Source organism: Abramis brama, assembly GCF_963993115.1.
Source record: "Abramis brama genome assembly, chromosome: 13".
NCBI lineage: Eukaryota > Metazoa > Chordata > Actinopteri > Cypriniformes > Leuciscidae > Abramis > Abramis brama.
The window spans coordinates 9,864,324-9,886,521 of record NC_139975.1 but is presented as its reverse complement, the minus strand read 5'-3'; the positions used below and the strand labels follow the sequence as shown (position 1 = coordinate 9,886,521).

Genomic DNA, 22,198 nt, shown 5'->3' with positions numbered 1-22,198 from the left:
AATTATAACGCATGATTGTTAGCATTTACAACACTGCCAAAGTATATAGACTATTAAGTGGAATGGACAATAGAGGAAATTAATTAGGCTACAGAAATATAGGAAATGAAGGGTAAATCAAAATCAAAAAGAAAGGGAAAAGGTAAAAAACATTTTAAAAAAACAAAACATGAATTTGAATGAATTTACATACAAGATATGGAATATGCAAAATACAGTTTATTAATGCACGGTGGGAATTACAAGGTTTGGGGCAGGACATGTAATAGGCTATAGGCTACTAAACAGTAACTTAGTTCTAAACATTGTCACTAGATTTATTAAATTAAGGATAAACAAAAACAACAACATGCTTACAAAAGAATACTTACTCAAGACGAACACAACAGATTTCGAAACCGAAATTACTTAAAGAACTGCTTTAAAAAGTTGACCAAGGTGAAAGACATTGTATTTCACAATGACTTGTTGGTTAAATAAATCATCAATGTAATGGATTCTGTCGCTGACAGGACTTTTACTATGACAGTTCGTTCACTTGACAGTGAGCTCTTGTTCTCTGATTGCAGTGTCACGCTTCTCTATTCTTACTGGATTGTTAGATTGCTTTAGATTGTTTCCTCGGGACGTTCACAACAAGGTTAAAATATCAAACACATCTCATGACACCAATCCAAAGCGAGCGGGGTTTATCATGGGGGACCTGGAGCATTAATTTCCCCACCCATTTACCCCTTCATCCCTTGTTTATATGTTAAAAACTGAAGAATTCAGCTCTGTGGAAAAGCGTCTTTTGATGGTGCAGTGTTGTGGTTTGCGATGTATTGCTGGTTCGCAGCTTCGGCGGAAATGTAGATGCATGAGTCGGTTTCGAAGCGAATTTTTTGCCGTTGCGTTTGTATTTAACGTTAGCTGATCTTTGAATCAACACAACAGCGTTAGCTGCCCTGGACAAAATGAGCAGAAAACAGCATCATTTTAAAGGAGCAGAGGTCAGCTGCTGTGTTAAATACTTCTTATTCGGATTCAACATCATATTTTGGGTAAGTTTTGTGGATCTGCAGTTCATTTGCTTATTATTGTGTCTCTCAAAATAATTAATTGCCTCCATAGTCTTTTCACTGTGTTTCTCCAACATCTTAACAAATCGTTATTTCAAAATAAGTTTAACGGTATAACGTTACGTTACCTTATTTATTTTACAACATGTAACATGAACGTATGAGTTTGTATGAAATATTACGTACCAGTGTTCATATTTTTATTTATTTGTATAGTAAATTATCTTTCTGAGGTAAAGTTACACGTATAACGTTGGATAGATTCTCAAATTCCCATCCAGGTAGAAAAATCACCTGTTTCCCATGGGAATGGGTTAGGCTGGTTTTGTTGGATCTTGCTTTTTCAGTAGCTAACGTTACCTTTCCAGGTCTGGAGAATACATCCCATTGAGAAGTGGGGGGAGTGGAGGATAACATTAAATAGGATTATCCAGGTCCAGGTCTCATTAGTCGGGCGAACTTGGGTCAATTCAAGGGTTTAACACAGAGATTACTTCACACCATTCAGTTTCCCCATGTCTGTGTAGGAAATTATACATTTTTTGGCCTTTTCAGTCTTTTTCTTTTCCACAAATGGATTTTCCATGTTCTTGTAGTGATTTAGAGGAAAAGTGATTGTATCAGTTCCAGAGCAACTCGGTTATGGTGTTATTGATTGTAATGCTAAATCACAAAATGTCAGTTTGCATCTGCTAACGTTATCTGTTCTTATTCTTTATCTGATATTAATTGCAATCAGTAAAAGCATATCTTTTAGGTGTATAGTTTTATTTTATGTGGTTTACATGCTTCAACAAAACTCATTTCATTGATATTGATCCAAGTGTTAAGAATATTTTTCTTTATCAAAGGGATAACCCACCTAAAATCTATCATTATTTACTCATTTTCATGTTGTTTGCTGTTATTTCCCCCCCATGGAATAATAATAAAAAAAAGAATATTCCTTTAGTTTTCCCATATAATGACAGTTCATAGTGACCAAGGGCTGTCAAGCTACAAAACAAAAACAATGTAAAAGCACTATAAAAGTAGTCCATACAGCCTGTGCACTGTATAACTATCCTACATGACTTAAGTTATAGGGTTAGTTAACCCAAACAATAAAAAATTCTTGGGAACACAAATTAAGATCTTTTTAATTAAATCTGAGAGCTTTCTGTCACAACAAAATCTGATCTCGAGTCAACACAACACGTGATACATCGTGGTGCTCTTGTGAACGCACATTGGAGATGAATATTTTGTAAATAAAGTGGTAAATTATATATTTTTTTGCACAAACGAAGCACTCACGTTGATTAATAAAATTGAGGTTAAACCACTGGAGTCACATGGATTACTTTATGTTTTTACTACCTTTCTGTGGCTTGAAAGTGGTAGTTGCATGGACTTTCAATGGAGGGACAGAAAGCGCTCAGATTTCATCAAAAATATCTTCATTTGTGTTCCGAAGATGAACGAATGTCTTGCGGGTTTGGAACGACATGACGGTGAGTAATTAATAACAGAATTTTCATTTTTGGGTGAACTAACCTTTTATGGAAACTTGAAATATAGGAAATGAGCTGTATGGAGGACTATTATTGTGCTATTGTTGATCCTCCTTGGAGCTTGACAGCCATGTTCACTAATGGTATGGAAAATATCCAGTTGGGTTTGGATTAGAACAACTTGAGAGTGAGCAAATGATGACAAAATTTTATTGTTGGGGGGTAAAATCTCTCTCTCAAGTGACTCTTAATTCTTAAATATGGACATTTCTCCATTACCTCATCATTGAGGACCAATCACTCCACTATGGTTTTCATGGAAGAGAGTGATAAATTGTGAGATAAAAGGAATCACTTAGAGCGGGAAGCTTCCATGAGTCACTTCTGGGGTGAACACATCGCCTGGAGCATGATTCTGGTAAGCTTCTTGCTGTCATAAATTCCAGCGTGGTTTCTCTTCATTGGTTTGTATTGAATGGGGCTGTGAAGACCCCTCTGGAGGACGGGATGGTAATTGGTGCCCCCTCATGCTTTAATGCTGTCCCGTCTGAAATGTTAACCTTGCATAATGTTCCGCTGCCCTCTGTAACAGCCAGCCCTCCTACTGCCATTGTTCCCACGTTATAGAGAGCCTGTTGTGTTTTGTTGAAACTTAGACGCCAGTGTTTTCACCAAATTGTGTCCAGAATGTCAGTCTATACTCCTGGAAGCTGAAATCAACCCTCTCTTAAACATTGTAGTTAAATTAAACACATGACTTAATCTTTTCAGGAGCAGATCAAGTCAAATCTGATTCTTAAAGTTCATCTAAAAATGAAATTTCTGTCATTATTTACTTACCCTCATGACTATTTTTCTTCTGTGGGGCACAAAAGAAGGTCTTTTTAGAATAGATATTTTTGGAGGGTTTTTTTTTTTTTTTTGGTCCATGCAGTGAGCAAGCATCAATAGGGTCCGGTGTTGTTTTGACTTTCATTGTATGGACGAAAACACTTGAAACTTAATTTTCAGGTTTGCAGTGTTACAAAATATTTTCATTAGTTGAAATAAAGCTGAAATAAAAAAACATAGCCTAAATATTAGACAACTTAAACTTGTGAAATAAAAATGTTAATGTTTTATGTGGTAAAATAAAACATTGTTTCATAGTTTTTGTTGTTTTGAAATAGACTAAAGTATACGGGTGAGATTCATCCCCTTGAAAAGGCCTAGAAGTCCACTCGTAACATATCTCCGGCGTCCTGTTGGAAATGATGATCTTGTCAATAGATCAATTTAAAGATGATGTTTTATATATATATATATAACCGTCGGACTTGCACATTCACCATGTTTGTAATTCTAATCGAATCCTCGACCAATGCGCAGTGGGTTGTTGGCAATTTTAGTCATTAGCGTGTGCATGGATCTGCACTTCGAATTCTAACTGGAAAAAGTCGATGATCCAGGTATCTTTGGAATATCTTTGCTTCTTTTCCTTTTAATGGTGGCTGACAAACCCACTTGAAGGTGTATACCACAACCAACTGTGCGACTCCTACGTGACTGCTGACGTAAAGGTATTGATCAGTTAAAAATGCTTAAGGAGAAAATTGTACGTCTTACCACTTAGAAAAGTAATTGAAAACCTCTTTTCAACAATTCTCATAATTGGAGATATCATTCATGTCTGTAGCTTGAACCGTGCAGGATGAGTGCTTGTGTTATGGGTACGTTCAAATCCCTAACTCTAATTATGAGCAAAAGCATCAATAATTAAGTCTGATTTCTATACTTCCTTGCATTTACTGTCCCCTCGTCGTGTCTGAAAGCCTTCCATTGTCTCTGGACTCCTTTTGTCTTTGCAGACTGTTTGACCCCTGTGCACCCGTACCATCTAATGCCTGTCTGATTGGTTTAAAGTGGAGACAGTCTGATCGGTCAGAAACCTACCTGATCCCAACAGAGCACTCACTTCGCCTGCCTCAGACTGGACCTAGTTGATGGCCTGTAATTACAGACGCCTCGCTCTGTAATCGCAGTCTCATATCTACCCGGGAGGCTTTGCAGGGACATCTTAACATTCCCAACATTAACCCCCCCCCTTCACCCCAGCAGTCTTTGATTCCTCCTCTCCAATTTTTACTCCTTTCCATTTGGGAGCCTCGCAGCCCCCTTGTCTTGTATTCAAATGAAGGTGCTTGGGGGTGAATGAATGGTGTGTGTGAGAAGGGACGTGCTGTTCCCACAGCGTCTGAGAGGCCCGAGTGCGAGCCACGGCACTGTGTGTTTTAGTGAACCCCATTCATCCTCACGCTATGGAGCTGACGGGGGCCGTGCGACTATTGTCACGCACACCGCCCCTGATGCGACAAAAACATTTGACTGATGCATTTGTTTGCATGCTTCATGTGTCTGGCTCGTGTATTGTGTACAAACAAAGCAACGCACGTTTCTGATTTCTGAGAGAAACCTGAAGTGTTTATTGCGTGTGTTTGTGTCCTTGCTTGAGCTCGTGCTGAGATCATGTGTAGCCCCGTGTTTTTGTATGTTTTTCCTTTTCATATCCTCCAGGTTCATATGGCAGATGGGAACCACATGTCCGTTCCCCCTCTTCCTCTGTTGCTCTGCGAGGGAGTTTATTTCCATGCCATTTCCCAGCAGGCCCCACTCTCACTCGCACACATTGACTCATTCTCACTAAAACACAAATGAATCAAGCCGGAGTCTTTGTTCCACTGTTCCATCAAATATAAAAACTAACTCTAACATGCCGTTTTTGAGGCAGTTCTGACACTTAGCAATTATGTGGTAATTATGTGCTAAAATAAAATATTGTTTTATAGATAGTTTTTGTTGTTTTGAAATAGACTAAAGTATACGGGTGAGATTCGTCCCCTTGATAAGGCCTAGAAGTCCACTCGTAACACATCTCAGGCGTCCTGTTGGAAATGATGATCTTGTCAATATTTCCATTTTACAGTTAGAACCATAAACAGGCTCCCGTAAACCTAATACAAACGTTATGAGGACAACACTAGACTTTTATGTATTCTGCAGAAAATGGTGGCGTTTGTTCTTGTGCCGGGGTGTTGCAATGCAGTTGCTAAGGTTTTCTGATTTGAATGTGCTGCTATGTGGTTGCTATGTGCTTGCTTAAAGGGATAATGAACTAAAAATGAAAATTCTGCTTTCAGTTGCTTGTTCCAAACCCGTATGACTGTGTTCTTTGGCCACACGATGAATTTGTTTTGGACCCCATTGACTTTCATTGTATGGACAAAAACAGTTCTATCTTCAGAACTTCTTTTTTTGTGTGTTCCACAGAAGCAAGAACGTCATACGGGTTTTGGACGTGAGGGTGGGTTTTATCACCCTCCAGGTGAAAATCACAAGTCAGATAGTTTAGAAAAGTTATTGTACACTTTTGGTGTGTTCACACTTGGCAGCAAAAATAACTATTAATGAGAAAGTTTGCTTTTTGTTCAAATCTCTAACCCTGAGTACTGTGAGCAAAGTTAATATCGATGCTTGCCTTAGCAAGCAGTACTAATAAAGCCAGAAATACTACTATGTATGTACTGAGTCAGACTTTCCATAAGCATAAGTTTCCATGGTGATGCAGCAGTTCTTTAATCAAATAAAGATAAAGATGTCAGAAGATGGAGTAGAAAAGCAAAAGCTTTTCTTATGGCTGTAACAGCTGGTGGAAAAAGTGGTTCTGCTCCGTGTCACAGCTGAGAGTTTAAGCCAAGAGTTTATTTGGCTGCCGTTTGTGATAATACAGAGATGCTGTATGTCTAATCATCCTACTGTGTGAGATAGCAGCTTTCCTCTGCTTGTCCAGAGTTACTAAATTGGCTGTTTAAGTGCTCTACAATGCTTGATTGTGTCTTAATCCCGATATCCACGTGGGCGTGACAACACCGGCCTCCCCTGGATCAAGACCGTCAGGACTGGGGGAGATGATAGCGTTGAGTGGGAATCAGTGGTACGGATTGACAGAGAAAGTGTGTGCAGTGGATGACTGGCCCTTAGCTCTGCCCCATCCATCCATTGGATTAGCCGAGACCACAGGGAAATGGGATTATGGGATTTGCGGCTGCCGACACCCGACCTCTTACTCTCCTTCCCGCTCTCACGTTTCCCCTCAAGCTGGGATTGCTCTAACCTGCAGTCAAACACACAGCTGAGAGAGCCAAGTGGGAGTTTGACAGGGAATCTGTAGTTTTGATAACACATTAGACCAAGAAGGTCAGTCATTAAATCAAACTTACAGAAAAAACATTTTTCATTGCATGGTTTAGCCCAGGGGTGCCCAATCCTGCTCCTGCCGATCGACTGTCCTGCACAGTTCATCTCCAACCCTAATCAAACACACCTGAAGCAACCAATTAACGTCTTCAGGATCACTTGAAAATTAAAGGCAGGTGTGTTTGATTAGGGTTGGAGATGAACTGTGCAGGACAGTCGATCAGCAGGAGCAGGATTGGGCACCCCTGGTTTAGCCCAAGTAAAATTGTACTGTAGTTGGTGTCATGACCTAGTAGTTGGTGCATGTGCTTAAGACATGTTGAGCTGTGGTGCTCATGTTCAAAGTCTCATCCCATTCTCTCTCTCTCTGGTAATTTCCTGTACCATCTCTGTGTAATAAAAGTGGTGTATGACTTTTTTTTTTTTTTTTTTTTTAAATAACAAACCTAATGGACCTAATGACTGAATTTGTGACTCTCAGAAGTTTTCTGAGAACTTAGTCAGGTTTGACGTGTGGTATATTTTCCCCTACGCACCTGACTTACATTTACCTGGGTGTCCAGTCGACATCCAAGCATCTACAGTCGACACTTAATAATATTTATACTCTAGCACTGTGTCTACAGTCGACAACTGGCTTCGAGTCTGTCGACGTCTCAACCTTTTTGAACACTATCACTTGGGAATAGAAGTAATATCTCTTGTGTCTAGCATGCTACGCAGCAATAATCAGACAGACTCCAGACAATGCCTTAGAATATACCGGAGGACCTCAGACCTTTTTAGAAAGAATCCCACCAGCAAAAACGAGTACAACAGTTTTTATAGAATAGGAGCATGGCAAAGGTGACTGATTCTAATATTCATATTTTCTTTTACAAAATGGTTCTTCACATGTGTAATTCAGCAAACCCTCTGTTACTAGGAAAAGCAAATCCTGATTTCATGATTGCAAGATGGTTGCTCTTTGTTACTCAAAGTCATGAGTTTAAATATATTATTTTAGACAACTGTCTAGTTTAATTTATCCTTTTGTTATATTCAGACTTGATTCAGACACACACTGACTTTGGCCAAAGTGTTAGGGGCATTTCATTTTCAAAAGCATATACAAATTAATCCTGCAAGAAAAAGAAATGTTAGTAATGATTATTTAAAAAAAAAAAAAATCCATCACAGACGCCATATTGAATTTAAAGCAGATAAAAATGAGGCTGTGAGGGATAGACTTACAGTCTTTACAATGGCATGCATTGTAAAAAGGTTCTGTATCATGTTATTTTCACCACTTTTAAAAGTGTTTTATATAGGCTGTGTTCATATTTGGCAGGTTTGGTTAGATTAAAACAAACTCTGGTGCGATTGCTCTGTTAGTGCGGTTCATTTGAATTAGTGTGAAGTTGAACGCTGGTGCACACCAAACAAGTAGACTGAGACTGCTGAAAAGATGGGTCTCGGTCTGTTTCCAAACGAACTCTGGTTTGGTTCGAATGAAATATGAACGCAACACGAACCAAAGATATCTAAACAAATCAGAAACAGGACATGATGTCACAAGATAAGACCCAAAAGCATACCTGTTTTTTCTCGTCATAGTCACGATGTTGCCCGTCACATCACAACCGCATCTCGTTGCTGCAGATCTTCGTTTGTGTGTGTGACGGAGGGATTCTTGCCTCTGTTTTGACTCTTTTGCACATTTTATAAGCTCTTCAAGAGTTATCAGCTCCATCATATGCCATCATACGCACATACAGCGAGTGCATTTAGCCCAGCACACAGCATTGTTTTGGATTTTCCGTCGCACTCGCAAAATATACGTCATAAAAGCAGTATCTTTAGGTTTGGTGTTACGAATGACAGTGTGAACTAGCCTAGAAATCTAGACGCACCCTAGCGGCAGCAAAATGTATTTTGCAGCCAGGGTAGTCTAGCAACTCTCCATAGACCTTCTAGCTGCAAAAACCTAAATTGGGTCAGGCCAACCACATCGTGTATAGAGTAGGCGGGGCGGGCTTAACAATGACGACAGAGTTGCGACGGTTTGTTGAAAACAAAGAATGGCTGCTGCTGCTGGAGAACAGTCTTTCGAATCCGCTTTGGCCGCGACTCTGGAGGACTTGGAGTAGGTTTTTCTTTGAGAAAAGAGCAAAGAACGGCACTTAAGTCATTCTTAAAAAAAGGAAGATGTGTTCGTAGTTTTGCCGGCCAGATATGGCAAAAGTTGAATCTATCAACTAGCTCCGCTGTTGGGAAAACGCTCTGGTTGGTTGAAGCGCTGTCCTATTGCGTGCAGAGGGAATTTGAAAGACAGCCGTTTATCCCGCCCCTCGGATTGAGCCGTGTCTATGGTGAGTTGCCAGACCTAACATCTTGATGTAGGTCTGGCTTGCCAGGCTAAGTGTGAACGCTAAGTGAACCAGAACTAAATGTATAATTTTCTTTCTTGGTCCAGACCAAGAGAACCGAACTATAAGTGTGGACACGTTCTTAGTTTTTGTCCACTGAAAGTTTTTTTTGGAAAGACATTTCATCAGCTGAACAGTCGGTATATGTTGTTCAACAACAGTTGAACAATGAACAATGAACTCATTGAGTTCATTGTAATTCTATCCCTCACAGCCTCGTTTTCATTCCTGTTAATTAAATAATATATTAAATACGGTGCTACCTTGACTAAGGTAAGGTCTATACGATAGTGTTCAACCGATACATTGGCAAGGCTGATATGTTGGCCGATATTTAGGATTTTTAATTATTGGCATTGGCTGATCAATTTTTCTATTTGGCAGATGTGTCAGAAGTATGACTCTTATTTTGACCGTGCAGGACTCTTATTTGGATTATTTTTTATATTAATTTTCAAATAATGTAAATATTATGAAAAAATGTATATACATTTAATTTTAGCAATTGTTAAGCATGTGTTTTTTGATCTTTAAATTAAATATGATATCAGATATATCAGCCATCCTGCTCCCTAAGATTTCCACATCGGCCATAAAAAAAAAAATTAATATCGGTTGACCACTAAAACTATTGCTTTGTGAAACTTGTGTGGTTATCCACTGAGAATATTATAACAGCTCTTTTTCTGAAGAATGTGGGTAAGAAATTAAAAGACTTTTTAGTGAACTATACCTTTAAAGAGTGATAGTCAATTTAGAATCTGATTTTCCTCGGAAATGGTTGGGTAGACATGCCAGAACAGAAGAATTAGTGAACCATAAACCTCAATGTAATAAAACAGGTTCCTGTAAGCAGTGTCATCCAAGTGATTTCTCTCATTCAGGTAAAAACAAGTCTTGGCTCCTTTTCAAGGAAACGTATGCCAAAGATGGCAGTGCATGCAGGGAAATCGCTACTTTCCAGATCTTTGATAGAAACCCGGCCAATTTTTTCTTTTTCTTTTTCAGATGGTTTGCCCTCAGATAAAGAGAGCACAGTGCTGTCTGCACATAGCAGTAACCTCGTGCTATTATGGAGCGAGAATGAATTGTTTAAGTGGTGTAAATGTGATAAATTCTGTTGTGTGTTGCAGTTGCTGGGAGCTGCATTCCTGGGTATTGGACTTTGGGCTTGGGCAGAAAAGGCAAGTTGGAAACACAAATACAGAATAACACAACGATCGGTGACATGCCTCAAATTCCTAATATTATTATCCATGTGGTTGCCAGAGCAACATAATCATAGACATAAACAGAAGAAGACAGCGCACTTTAAAAGTACAAACTACCTACAAATAACCCGTTGCCTGTTAAAGCATCAGAATTAATGTTAAACATGTTTTCCTCTTGGACTTCATGCTTTATTTTATGAAAGGTTCTTTTTGCCAAATGTAAAGCAGTTCTGTGAATCCCCCATTTTGATTTTTCCTCCTTTTGATGTATGAAACCTAAATTAAAGCCTCCTTAAACCATGACATTTGAGAGCATATGGGTGGCATCTTTTATTTATTTCCATGACAGTTTAATGACTTTGTTATATTTTTTTAACCATGGCGCATAGCTCAATAAGGCTTTGTATTTATTGTGTTATTTATTTACTATTCTCTCTCCGATTTGTCGTCCCTCTCGGAAAAGGTCACCCTCACTGTTATGTATTCATGCATGAAAGGTGAATGTAATTTCTTCACACTAATTTGAGGTGACTAAATTAATCTAGAAGTCAATTGGCTGATTAATAACCTGGAAATTGCTCCATTTCAGTCGTTGATTGCTCTGCTAAAAGACATATGGCACTTTGTATTAATGTCAGCCAATTATGGAACATCTTGGTAACACCATGTAAATAATTAATAAAGGGTTCATTTTTACATTTGCTAAATGTTAATTACAGAAACAAAGCATTAAGAATCGGACTGAGGGTGTTGAATTTGAAATTGTGATTTTAAATAAGTGTTCAAGTGAATTTCAGAGCCGCCTATTCTTCTGCCATCATGACAAACAAAGCAAGAACACATAAAAAAGGAACCTTGTTTATGTTCACTGTCAGCATGGTCTAAAACCAGCTGTTGGTTCTGGGATTGAACTGAAATTCCACCCTGATGTGGAAATCCAAACGTGTAAGGCATGAATCACCGTGGAGAGCTGAAGGATTGAAGGTCAGGATGTGAACTTACAACAACTCTGTCTGATGTGTCTGTCCCACAGGGAGTGCTGTCAAACATTTCCTCCATCACAGATCTGGGCGGCTTCGACCCTGTCTGGCTGTTTATCGTAGTAGGAGGGGTGATGTTCATCCTCGGATTTGCCGGATGCATCGGTGCGCTCCGGGAAAACACGTTTCTGCTCAAATTTGTGAGTTCCACCCTTTTATCCGACCTGCGAGCCCTGCCTCCCATTTTTATGCAACCTGTTTCCCGGTCTCTGATTTCAAGGCTTATTTGTTTCCAGATATGGACGTTTAAATTAAATGAATTGGCTATAACACAAGAATACACCCAGAAGTAATTGAAATGCCTCCTGGAGGAAATTTAAATGACAATGACTTTATTGAAGAAATATTAACCTTAAAAAAATCACTGAAAATGAGATTTTTAGGATAATGAAGTTCTGACTCCACTATCTGTGTGTTTTCTCTTCTAGTTTTCAGTGTTTTTGGGCCTCATCTTTTTCCTGGAGCTCACAGCTGGCATTTTAGCCTTCGTGTTCAAAGACTGGATCAAAGACCAGCTCAACTTCTTCATCAACAACAATGTTAAAGCATATCGGGATGACATTGACCTCCAGAACCTCATTGACTTTGCTCAAGAATATGTGAGTCAGCACTTCTCTTCTCCTCTCATTTTTTGCTGTGCTGTGGTATATATTTTGAATGAGACAGATGGTATGTAAGTGTGCACTAGAAAATTTGAGTCATCATGCATTTTTTATATGAAAAGTTTAACTGTAAATTACAGCTGTGTGATGATAATGGTGACGTTATGTATCACATCAGTGGTCGTGTTGTGGTGCTCATGGACCGAATGACTGGAACCTGAACATCTATTTCAACTGCACTGACTTTAACCCCAGCCGGGAAAGCTGTGGCGTTCCCTTCTCCTGTTGCGTCAAAGACCCTGCTGTGAGTGCCAGAAACTATCGTTTCATCTGTTTACCACTTGCTCTTCCCTGCTCCTGTTTCAGCAAATGAACTGTTATCACAATCTTAAACATTTTCTTCTGTACTGCATGCTTTGAACTGAACATCCTAATTCATTCATAGAACAACGGAGTGTTACTATAATGTGCTGGTCTGTTTTATGGGGATAACAGTATGTAGCTAAGGCCCTGTTTACAGGGGCCGGTTGCATATACCTCTAAGACTAGTCTTACAAGTTAGACATCAATTTATTTTCTTTAAGATGGTTCATAGCTTTTTTAAATCAGTTACATAAAAACATAGATAAGCCTACTTTGATAACGAAAACTAAGACTGACTGCCCCTGACTAACTTGCTAGTAGGTCATACTAGAACTTAAGACACTGTCTTAACATTGTGGCTATTTTTATGCAACCGGCCGCTGGTATTAAGATGCGTTTTGGTCGATCGGATCACAAGGGAGACGCATACCCGTTTACACCTGCTGTTTTAATCCGTCTCTTTTGTCCACATTCAACCACTTCTGTCCTGATTTCTTCAAGGGTAGGGTCTGTGGTAAATCCATGGGGTTTTTCAGATCTTTTGATCTAATGGGCGAAATAAGCTTGTGCAATTTACATATGAACGCGACTGGAGACGACGGAAAAATGTACGGAGAGCACTGATAGACGCCAGACCACGTCATACGCCGTGAGTGCATGTTAGAAATCAGAAATGTGAAATCAGAAATTGTTTGGTATGTTTTTTGTCTCCAAACTTCGGTCTCCAGCCGACAAAGCTTAAATCCCATCTGGCGAGCGCGCTTCCCATAATGTTTACGCATTAAGTCAGTAGGCGGAGAATAGTCATCTTTTTGTGGCTGTTTGAACGCATTTAAACACACGTGTCTACGCTATGAAAGCAATCCGGTCGAATGCGTTTTCGACTACCTCTGGAAGTGGTCGAAAGTGGACAAGCTCAAAACTTTTTAGACCCCATTCACCCCTGTATTTATTGACGCCCACTTGTGATCCGATCAACCAAAATGCATCTTTAATACAAGGTATAAACCAGGCCGAAGGGATGTAGCTTAGGGGAAGAGCACATGTGAGGTTTTGCATTTTATTTTTATTTTTATTTTCTGTGTAGCTAAGGAAAGCTAGATTATAAGTCAACTATATAAACCTGTTTTTTCCTTAAAAAAAAAAAACGATTTACACTAAGGTCCTATTAGTTAACATTGGTTAATGCATTAACATTAAATAACAATGAGCAATATATTTGTTACAGTATTTATTAATCTTTGTTAACGTTAGTTAATAAAAATACAGCTCTTTATTGTTAGTTAATGTTCATCTCGGGTCCATTAAATAATATTAAAACTTTTGATTTTAATAATGTATAAGGAAATGTTGAAATTAACTAAGATCAATAAAAGCTTTAGTGGTATTTTCATTGTTAGTCCATGTTAACTGATGTAGTTAATGTTAAAAAATGAAACCTGTTACTATTTGTATATATCGTTAGCTGATAATAGTGTTGTTTAGCTGTTAAAAGGTTGAATGTGAAAACCCTTCTCAACTCTTTTTATATTCTATTAGTTTGGGTGCTTAAGTTTTTTTTTTAATTCAAACCTAACAATTTTTTTCATGGTATCTTAAACAATATATTTTATCTGAAAATTTGTATTCTGTACTTTTATTCTATTGTGAAGTCTGAATTAAATAAATTGAGCATGTTTTCTTGTTCTCTCTCTAGGAGGATGTCCTGAATACACAGTGTGGCTATGATGTGCGGCATCAAGGAGTGAGTGTGTTATTACTAGTTATACTTTAATAGTATATTAGTTGTACTAATACTTTACAATTTACAAAGGATTTCATTTGTTAACATTAGTTAACTGCAATAGTTAACATGAACTAACAATGAACAATAACTCTACGGCTTTTATTCGTCTTAATGTTAATTTCAACATTTAACAGAACATTTTTAAAATGAAAACTTGTATTTGTTATCATTAGTAAATGCACTATGAATTAACTTGAACAATTGTATTTTCATTAACTAACACTGGCAGATTTTTAAATGTTGTAAAAAAATATACTGCTTCCTGTTAGTTCATGTTAGTTAATATATTAACTAATGTTAACAAATGAGACCTTATTGTAAAGGTTTGCCATATATTTAATGATGAAATCGTGTACAAATCGTGTAGTGTCAGACCACCCTTTGGAAAGAGCACAGAAGGGTTTAGTGCATGAGAGATTCTGAGAGCATTTGAATTCATCTTCTCCTCCTTAATAACAGTTTAAGCCTTTAAAAGTGATAATTAGTTTCTACTTTTAGCCAAGGGAAATTGTGGAGCTCTGTAATTGGGAAGTCAGCGGCTTATGCCAGCATGGGTGGAGTGACACTGCACCCACGGTTTACCACCGTCTCTCCTGTATCCATGGATACTCTTTCTCTTACAATCCACCTTTTAATAGGTTTTATTTGCTGTTATGATGGTTTTTTACTGACTTTTTATTTTGAGCTGTAGGTATTAGAAAGACAATAAACCAATGTCTGCTCAAAGACTCATACTTTAAAAAATCCTTTGTTCAACCATTTTCCACCTTTCATTGGCTTTCTCTGAATCCCATGACTTCCTACTGGTTTGGCGTTACGTTTCTAAAGTCTTTTGTGTCTTCTTTCCTGGGGGGACAAAAGATTCTATGGAGAGCAAGTTTGTGTGGTTCACAAAAGCTGTATTGTGTGGCTTTCTCTTTCTTCACCTTCAAATGTCACTGACAGCCCCAAATCACACCTTTTCATCTCCCTTCCTTCCCAGAATCCGATAGACAGTAGTTAAGACATTCTTGTATGTCTGTGTAATACAAACTGGATCTTCCCTGTGTCAGGTTATATGTGGTGAGCTGTGTGACATTTTGTCTACTTAGCGTGGGAGTGAGTTCCTCCAGTTTTCCAGAGAGGATATTTGTTCTCAAATAGATTAATGTGCCGGTCTGCCCAGGTGAAGGCCTAATTGTTTATCCTGGACTTGTGTAAAGATTAAAGGTCAACTCGGAGGAGCGAACACCAATATGACATGCCGTGCACTTAAATGAGATTTAGTTTCTTATTTAGATCTGACATTTTCCATCAAGTGATGTGCTGTTTTGAATAATCTTTTTAATAGGAGCTGGATCAGCAGAAGTACATTTACACCAAGGGCTGCGTGGGGCAGTTTGAAAAGTGGCTGCAAGACAATCTGATCATTGTTGCTGGGATTTTTGTGGGGATTGCATTATTACAGGTAAGGACAATGATAATGGAAATGCTTCAAAGCATGCAAATATCCGTTAAAGATGTAGTAATAACTGAACAGATTTGCTTGAATGGGGCCTGAGTGGAAAAATGTTCACACAAGAATGAATGTCATGCTGCCACCTTCTGGTTGAACTGTAAAATACAGCTTTAAATCTAGTTCCAACATTAATTGAAACCAAAGTGAATCTTAAAATGTCCGGGTCATATTTCACCCCCAAAATCAGAAGAAAAAATATAAAATGTTATTTTTGCATTGTGGTATTTTCAGATATTACAGTGTACACTACAGTTTAAAAGTTTGGGGTCGGTAAGATTTTTTTGATGTTTTTGAAAGAAGTCTCTTCTGCTCACCAAGGCTGCATTTATTTGATAAAGAAATACAGTAAAAAAAAACAAAATATTGTGTAATATTATTTTATTTTATTATTTTTATTTTAATATATTTTAAAATGTAATTTATTCCTGTGATGCAAAGCTGAATTTGCAGCATCATTACTCCAGTCTTCAGTCACATGATCCTTCAGAAATCATTCTAATATGCTGATTTGCTGCTCAAGAAACATTTCTTATTATTCTCAATGTTGAAAACAGCTGTGCTACTTCATATTTTGTGGAAACAATGATACAAATATTCAGGATTCTTTGATGAATAGCAAGTTCAAAAGAACAGCATTTATTTGAAATAGAAATATTTTGTAACATTATAAATGTCTTTATTGTCATTTCATTTTCACCTTGATGGTGTATTAATTTCTTTAAAAAAATCTTACTGACAGCAAACTGTAGTGTGTAATTGTGTAGTGTATATGTACAATAAAATTAAAATATTATGGTATAATATTATTTCATAAAGTGAAGGATATTGCAAAGGCTTGCAAGTAAAGTTAAAGTTCTCCCAAAAATGTAAGTATATGCTGTTAATTTACTCACCTCAGGCCATCAAGATGTAGGTGTCTTTTTTCCTTCAGTAGAACACTAAAAATATGTTTAGCTGAAACCGTGGTCCTTTGTGATTCATATAATGCAAGTCAATGGCTACCTTTACTTTGAGAGTCAAACAGACACATACAGGCAAAACAAAATTAATACCCGTTAGGGCTGCACAATTAATCGAATTTCTAATCGCGATTACGATTATGGATGCCACGATTACGTAATCGTTCAAAACCGCGATTACAAAAAAAAAAAAAAAAATCCACTCTGCGTGCATTTAGAGCATGTTATGAGAGGCAAATCACAACTACTTCAGAAAACCCAGCACAATAGGAAGGAACTACCAGGCAGCGACGTATGTGTACGCTGAAATAAAAAGTCTTTCACCTCAGAAAAACGGGCGTTCCTGTCATGTCAGCCGTTATAGGCTACTGTGTTCGTAGCGCACACTCTTCAATTGCACGCGCAAATGCGGCGGCGCGCGCTGTGTATAAAGTGCAAAGGAAACTACGAGCATGCAACGTTGTTACGTTGTAAATTGGTAAGTCACTAAAGTAAAATACCAATAAATCACGTTACTGGTACGTCGTGTGTTAGCTGAGAAGGATTTGCATGCAGGGATGATTTTCATTCTATTCACCAGGAGCAGTTTCCATGTTTCATTAACAGTTCTTGTTAGTATTGTGTATCACCATGGTAACTGTCGTTTTAATATTAACCCACTGATCTATATAATGACATTCTATATAGATCAGTGTATTAACCCCAAAATGCCACTTTATTTTCACTTTGTGTTATTTTTTATATTTTAAATGACTTTGGTGGCTCATACCAACATTGTATTAACAAAAGCTAGTTTGGGACTGATATTTAATAGCTTTAGCATAAGCCTAATGTTTATTTCTTAGTAGTCTTTACTATTAGTCATATTCTTACAATTTATGTGTATGTTAAGTAAAGGGGGACAGTGTGTGTGTTCACAATTTTTAAGTAAACATGTATATATATATTCTATATATATTCAATGTAAATTGTGATAATCGTAATTAATAATCGCAATTACAATTTCAAGGGAATAATCGACAATTATGATTTTTGTCATAATCGTGCAGCCCTAATACCCGTGGCTCCTGGCGATACATTGAGGTCTTATGAAGCGAAGACGATCGGTCTGCATACGTCATTCATTATGCGACGGGAAGCTTGTGATCCAGACTATCGTGAGCATGCTCAAGACTGTTTGTAGAGGGTGTGGATTATGGGTAATAATGCTTTAAATGCTTTTTTTTTTCCGTCCTTCGGATGAGACGTTAAACCGAGGTCCTGACTCTCTGTGGTCATTAAAAATCCCATGGCATTTCTCGTAAAGAGTAGGGGTGTAACCCCGGTGTCATGGCCACACACCATTGGCCCTTACCAATCATGGCCTCCTAATAATCCCCTTACATTGAATTGGCTCTATCACTCTCTTTCCTCTCTCCACCTATATCCGGTGTGTGGTGAGCGCACTGGCGCCGTTGTACTGTGGCTGCCGTCGCATCATCCAAGTGGATGCTGCACACTGGTGGTGGTTGAGGAGAGATCCCCTGACATGATTGTAAAGCGCTTTGGGTGTACAGTAGTACATATGAAAGCGCTATATAAATGCCCGATTCTATTCTATTCTAAATAATGTTCTTGCACAGACTAATCCTTTCGCTTCATAAGACCAGACTATAAGTTCAGGTAATTAAAAATGAAAACGAGAGGCCTTTGAATGTGTATAGTAATTGTTCTTTTTAAATATGTTTCAGATTTTTGGGATATGTCTGGCTCAGAACTTGGTGAGTGACATCAGAGCGGTCAAAGCCAACTGGTGACCCTTTTCAGAGGGCGACAGCTGACAGTGACCTCTGTGATTATGGCAGAGCTAATTGCAAATCAGCACTGTTTACACACCGTCGAGCTGGGAAATTCTGCCCTTTTAACCCTACGGACGTTGTATGTTGGCTGACTTTTCAAAATGGACTTTCCATCTATGTTTTTTTTTTTTTGTGGTCCCTTATCTGAAAGCAAGCTCTTATGGAGGGTATCCAGATGGAGATGTCACACCGAGATCAAGCTATCTGCGATCTTGCAGCTGTCTCTTGATCGAACACTATTTTCGTTCGCCCTTATTAAAAGCATTCAGCAGACTCTCCTTCGCGTTGGTGAATTAATGTCAAGCAGAGGGTGTTTTCATTAACCTGTGGATGACTTGCTTTGGAGAAACACACAATTCAACCACTGAGACTTTAAACAGAGGAGCCATGAACTAAACAAAGCCTTACAGCAGTGCATTTCTCGATACACTTGTGCGGATTCAGCTTTTTACACGACATTCTGTCTGTCAGTCATTCGAGCCGATGGACAGTTGGACTCTTACCTCTGATTGGCTCTCTGTTGCACAGGGTAGCCAATCAGTACAACGTACTTGATAATTACACGTATGCATTTATTTTTCCATTGCATTTATAGTTCCACCACTTGGTGGAGAAATGGTCTGTTTTTTGTCTATATAGCTATATTTTATTCTAATTTTCTCTTGTTTTTTTTGGTTGTCATCTGTGAGTATGAATCGACTTGACCGCTGTCCCAGACTTGCTTATGAATCTTTTTGTTTTCGCTGCTCTGCTAGATAGTGATATGCTATAGTGACACTAATAATGTATTATTATAAATATGCTGCTGCTTTAACTCAAAGAAGATATACATCGCTATACTAACCAACTGAACTTTTTATAGAAATCATGAGGTATACATTCCCTCTGGGAAACTTCAGATCACGCAGAGTGCTTTGCGAAATGAATCTGACGTGAGTGCACATGAAGTGGACGGATTGAATTGGCCTTGCGTGTGATCACATGCCTTATTGAGCCCTATAGAGATGGTAGCCGTAGCCTCCGGCAGTTACGCAGCACGTGGACCTTTAGAATGGCTTTATTTACTATTCAGAGTCTCTTGCTTTGCGCCACATGCATGCAAAAAAAGCATGGCAATGAAGACCTCTTTAAACGCATGCACACGTGTGTGTGGATGTGTGTCCATTCCATTACGACTACCGTACCAGTGCGTGTTCAGAAGGTGTCTGCATCGAGTCATGACCTTAAAGCTAATAATGTGCAAAGTAAGATAAATGACGTGCTGTGTGTGGAACGTGCTCGGATGGTTTTAGCAGTGTCGGCAGACTGAACTGAATCATCTGTTTAAAAAGATCTACTGTGTTTCAAGACTCTATATAACCTCTGTTGTCAGAGTGAATAGTAAAATGTGAGATTTCTCTTCTGTGGTCTTTTTGGGAGATTTGGGAGGGGGTTGCCGACTCCTGCCTGTGTATATTAGAGGCAATTTTTTTTATGCAGATACAAGACAGATTATATGCTAAATGATATTTAGCCCCCTTTTTGTGGACCTAAATGGATGACCCTCATGAAAGCCTATCAAGAACATGTCTAGGTTGCATTTCTGTATCATATCATTACAATGATAAAAAAAATCACTATATACAAAAAATGTACATTATTTAAATAATAGAGTATTTATACGTATAATGATCATTTTTGTTGTACTGCCTTTGTTGATGTTAATAATGTATTCAATGACAAGAAGCTAACTGAACCTAATTATCAATTAAAATAATCTCAAAAGTAAAAACTCCAGAGGCAATATAGGAGTAAAATGTGGAACCGTCATGAAAACATGAATGTATGTATTTTTGGGTGAAACGCAACCTGGACATGTTTTTATTTGAGATTGACACAAATACAGTGTTTATAATCTCTCTCCCTCTCATTTTCTTTGTCATGCAATTATGGCCTTTTTGTGTCTTTCTTTAATTATTTGGCTTTTTTTCTAAACAGAGAACTCTAACATTCCCTTTTGAGGGAGCCTCTTGCATATCATGAATGTAAACATCATCTTTTACTAATGTTATGTCATATATAACTTATCCTTCAAAGTGCAATGCACAAACATATGTGAATAAAATTAATGTTTGTCTGACTGTAGGCACACAACTGAAAAACATCGCAAATCTGTGTTCGTGTAGTGAATTAGACGGTCCTTGTGCATGCATTGGCATTATGCATTTGTGCGTTTTTTTTCTGTGCTGGTTCATCAGAAGCTGTTTTGATGATTGGTATTAAAACCATTGAGCCTTTTTGCTGGCCTTTCTCTGTACCAGCTGTGGTTGAAATGTTTGCAAATCTTAAAGCACAGTTTTCTCTGAGGAGCTGGAGTTTCTAGAACAGTTCTGAGTGGATTGTTAATGCATATCAATATGGTTTTTGAACTATTTAAATCTTTTCCCGACATAATGCTTGACATCACACTTGTCACTTTTAATGCGCTTTGAAATATGAATTGCGAAAGCCTTTATTTTTTTGTTTACATTCCCATACACGTCTTCACAGAAATGTTTGGATTCTACCTCATCATGGAGAAATGACTTCAATCATGGTTATTTGGGGAGTTATAACTCTAATGCAGCCGTTGTAAACATTTTAGAAGAGTTGTAAATAATGGTTGAGGTTGTCTTTTGCAGTCTTAGCTTTTCTTTTAGGCAAACTATAATTTTCTTGACAAGTCATGGAATGCAAAAAATACTAATGTTGATTTCATGTTTGAATGGCTTGTTGTTTAAACTTATCCTGAGCCATTATGGGCAGCACTATTTCAGTACTCGGGTTCCTGCAAACAAATAGTGAAATTGAGGATTTTAACTAGTTTATTGACAACAATATCATATTAGAATAACTCAAAATACCCTCTTTAACTGAATCATGAATATTTCACTTGGAGACCTAAATCATTTCCTGTGCTCTCCATTATACAAGTCTGAATGATTATACTAACCTATAATAACAGTCATACTTACTGTGGATTTTCACTTTCTATTAAAAAAGAAAATTATGATCGTATTTGGAAACAGCCTAGCAATGGCACTGCGTTGCAGTAGTTGTGTTTTATGTTATTTTTTTGTAATTCTTGTCCAAAGGTCCATTTATTGGGGGCATCCAATGGACTTTTCCTGTGGGAGATGGTCTGTTACACTGTATGATACAAGATATGCTTTTTCTTTTTCATAATAAAATGGATTTATGACATTCTGAACTCAATTTCTTTCATCTGCAAGTTCTGTCAAACATTTGACTGGAAATCGGTGTTCAGTGCTACTTCACTGATGGATCATTGTACAAATGTGAATCTCATCGATGCATTATACCTAAAAACGCATGATTATTTTAGATTTTTCTTCTCTCTTTCTCACAAGATCAATTTACCATTGGCAGACCTGTTCATTTTACAGGGATGTTACACCTAATTAAAGTTAGAAGAACCACTGTAAAATATTTAACGAAATGATACATACTGATCATGACAAATAATATCTGTTTACCGTAAAAGTGATTTTAATGTTATAGTGTTTATTTTAGGGTTATTTGTCATTTTTATATTGGGTTGACACACTAGTGACAATTTTTGTTGTTGTTTTTACCACTTTCAACTTTTTCTAAACTGGAAAATGTCACAATATAGTCAGAGTAGTGACGTACATTTCCATTCCAGAGATTTATAGTAAAATAATTT

At 37.8% G+C, this 22,198-nt stretch overlaps 1 protein-coding gene across 1 annotated transcript; it reads left to right on the top strand.

Annotated features, from left to right (window-relative positions):
• The first annotated feature begins 267 nt into the window (after positions 1–267).
• On the top strand, positions 268–21,714 carry tspan17 (tetraspanin 17). The gene is made up of 8 exons (XM_084132444.1): positions 268–1,043; positions 10,329–10,379; positions 11,440–11,586; positions 11,875–12,045; positions 12,227–12,352; positions 14,108–14,155; positions 15,528–15,644; positions 18,385–21,714. Exons 1-8 carry the CDS (start codon positions 957–959, stop codon positions 18,448–18,450), a joined length of 813 nt encoding a protein of 270 aa, XP_083988570.1. The 5' UTR covers positions 268–956; the 3' UTR covers positions 18,451–21,714.
• Positions 21,715–22,198: the final 484 nt, after the last annotated feature.

Bases quoted from the DNA above. Each gene is read 5' to 3' on its own strand.
- tspan17 (XM_084132444.1), top strand. From the start codon at position 957: ATGAGCAGAAAACAGCATCATTTTAAAGGAGCAGAGGTCAGCTGCTGT. The intron at 1,044-10,328 runs GTAAGTTTTGTG...TGTGTGTTGCAG, and splicing joins GATTCAACATCATATTTTGG to TTGCTGGGAGCTGCATTCCT. The intron at 12,353-14,107 runs GTGAGTGCCAGA...TTCTCTCTCTAG, and splicing joins GTTGCGTCAAAGACCCTGCT to GAGGATGTCCTGAATACACA.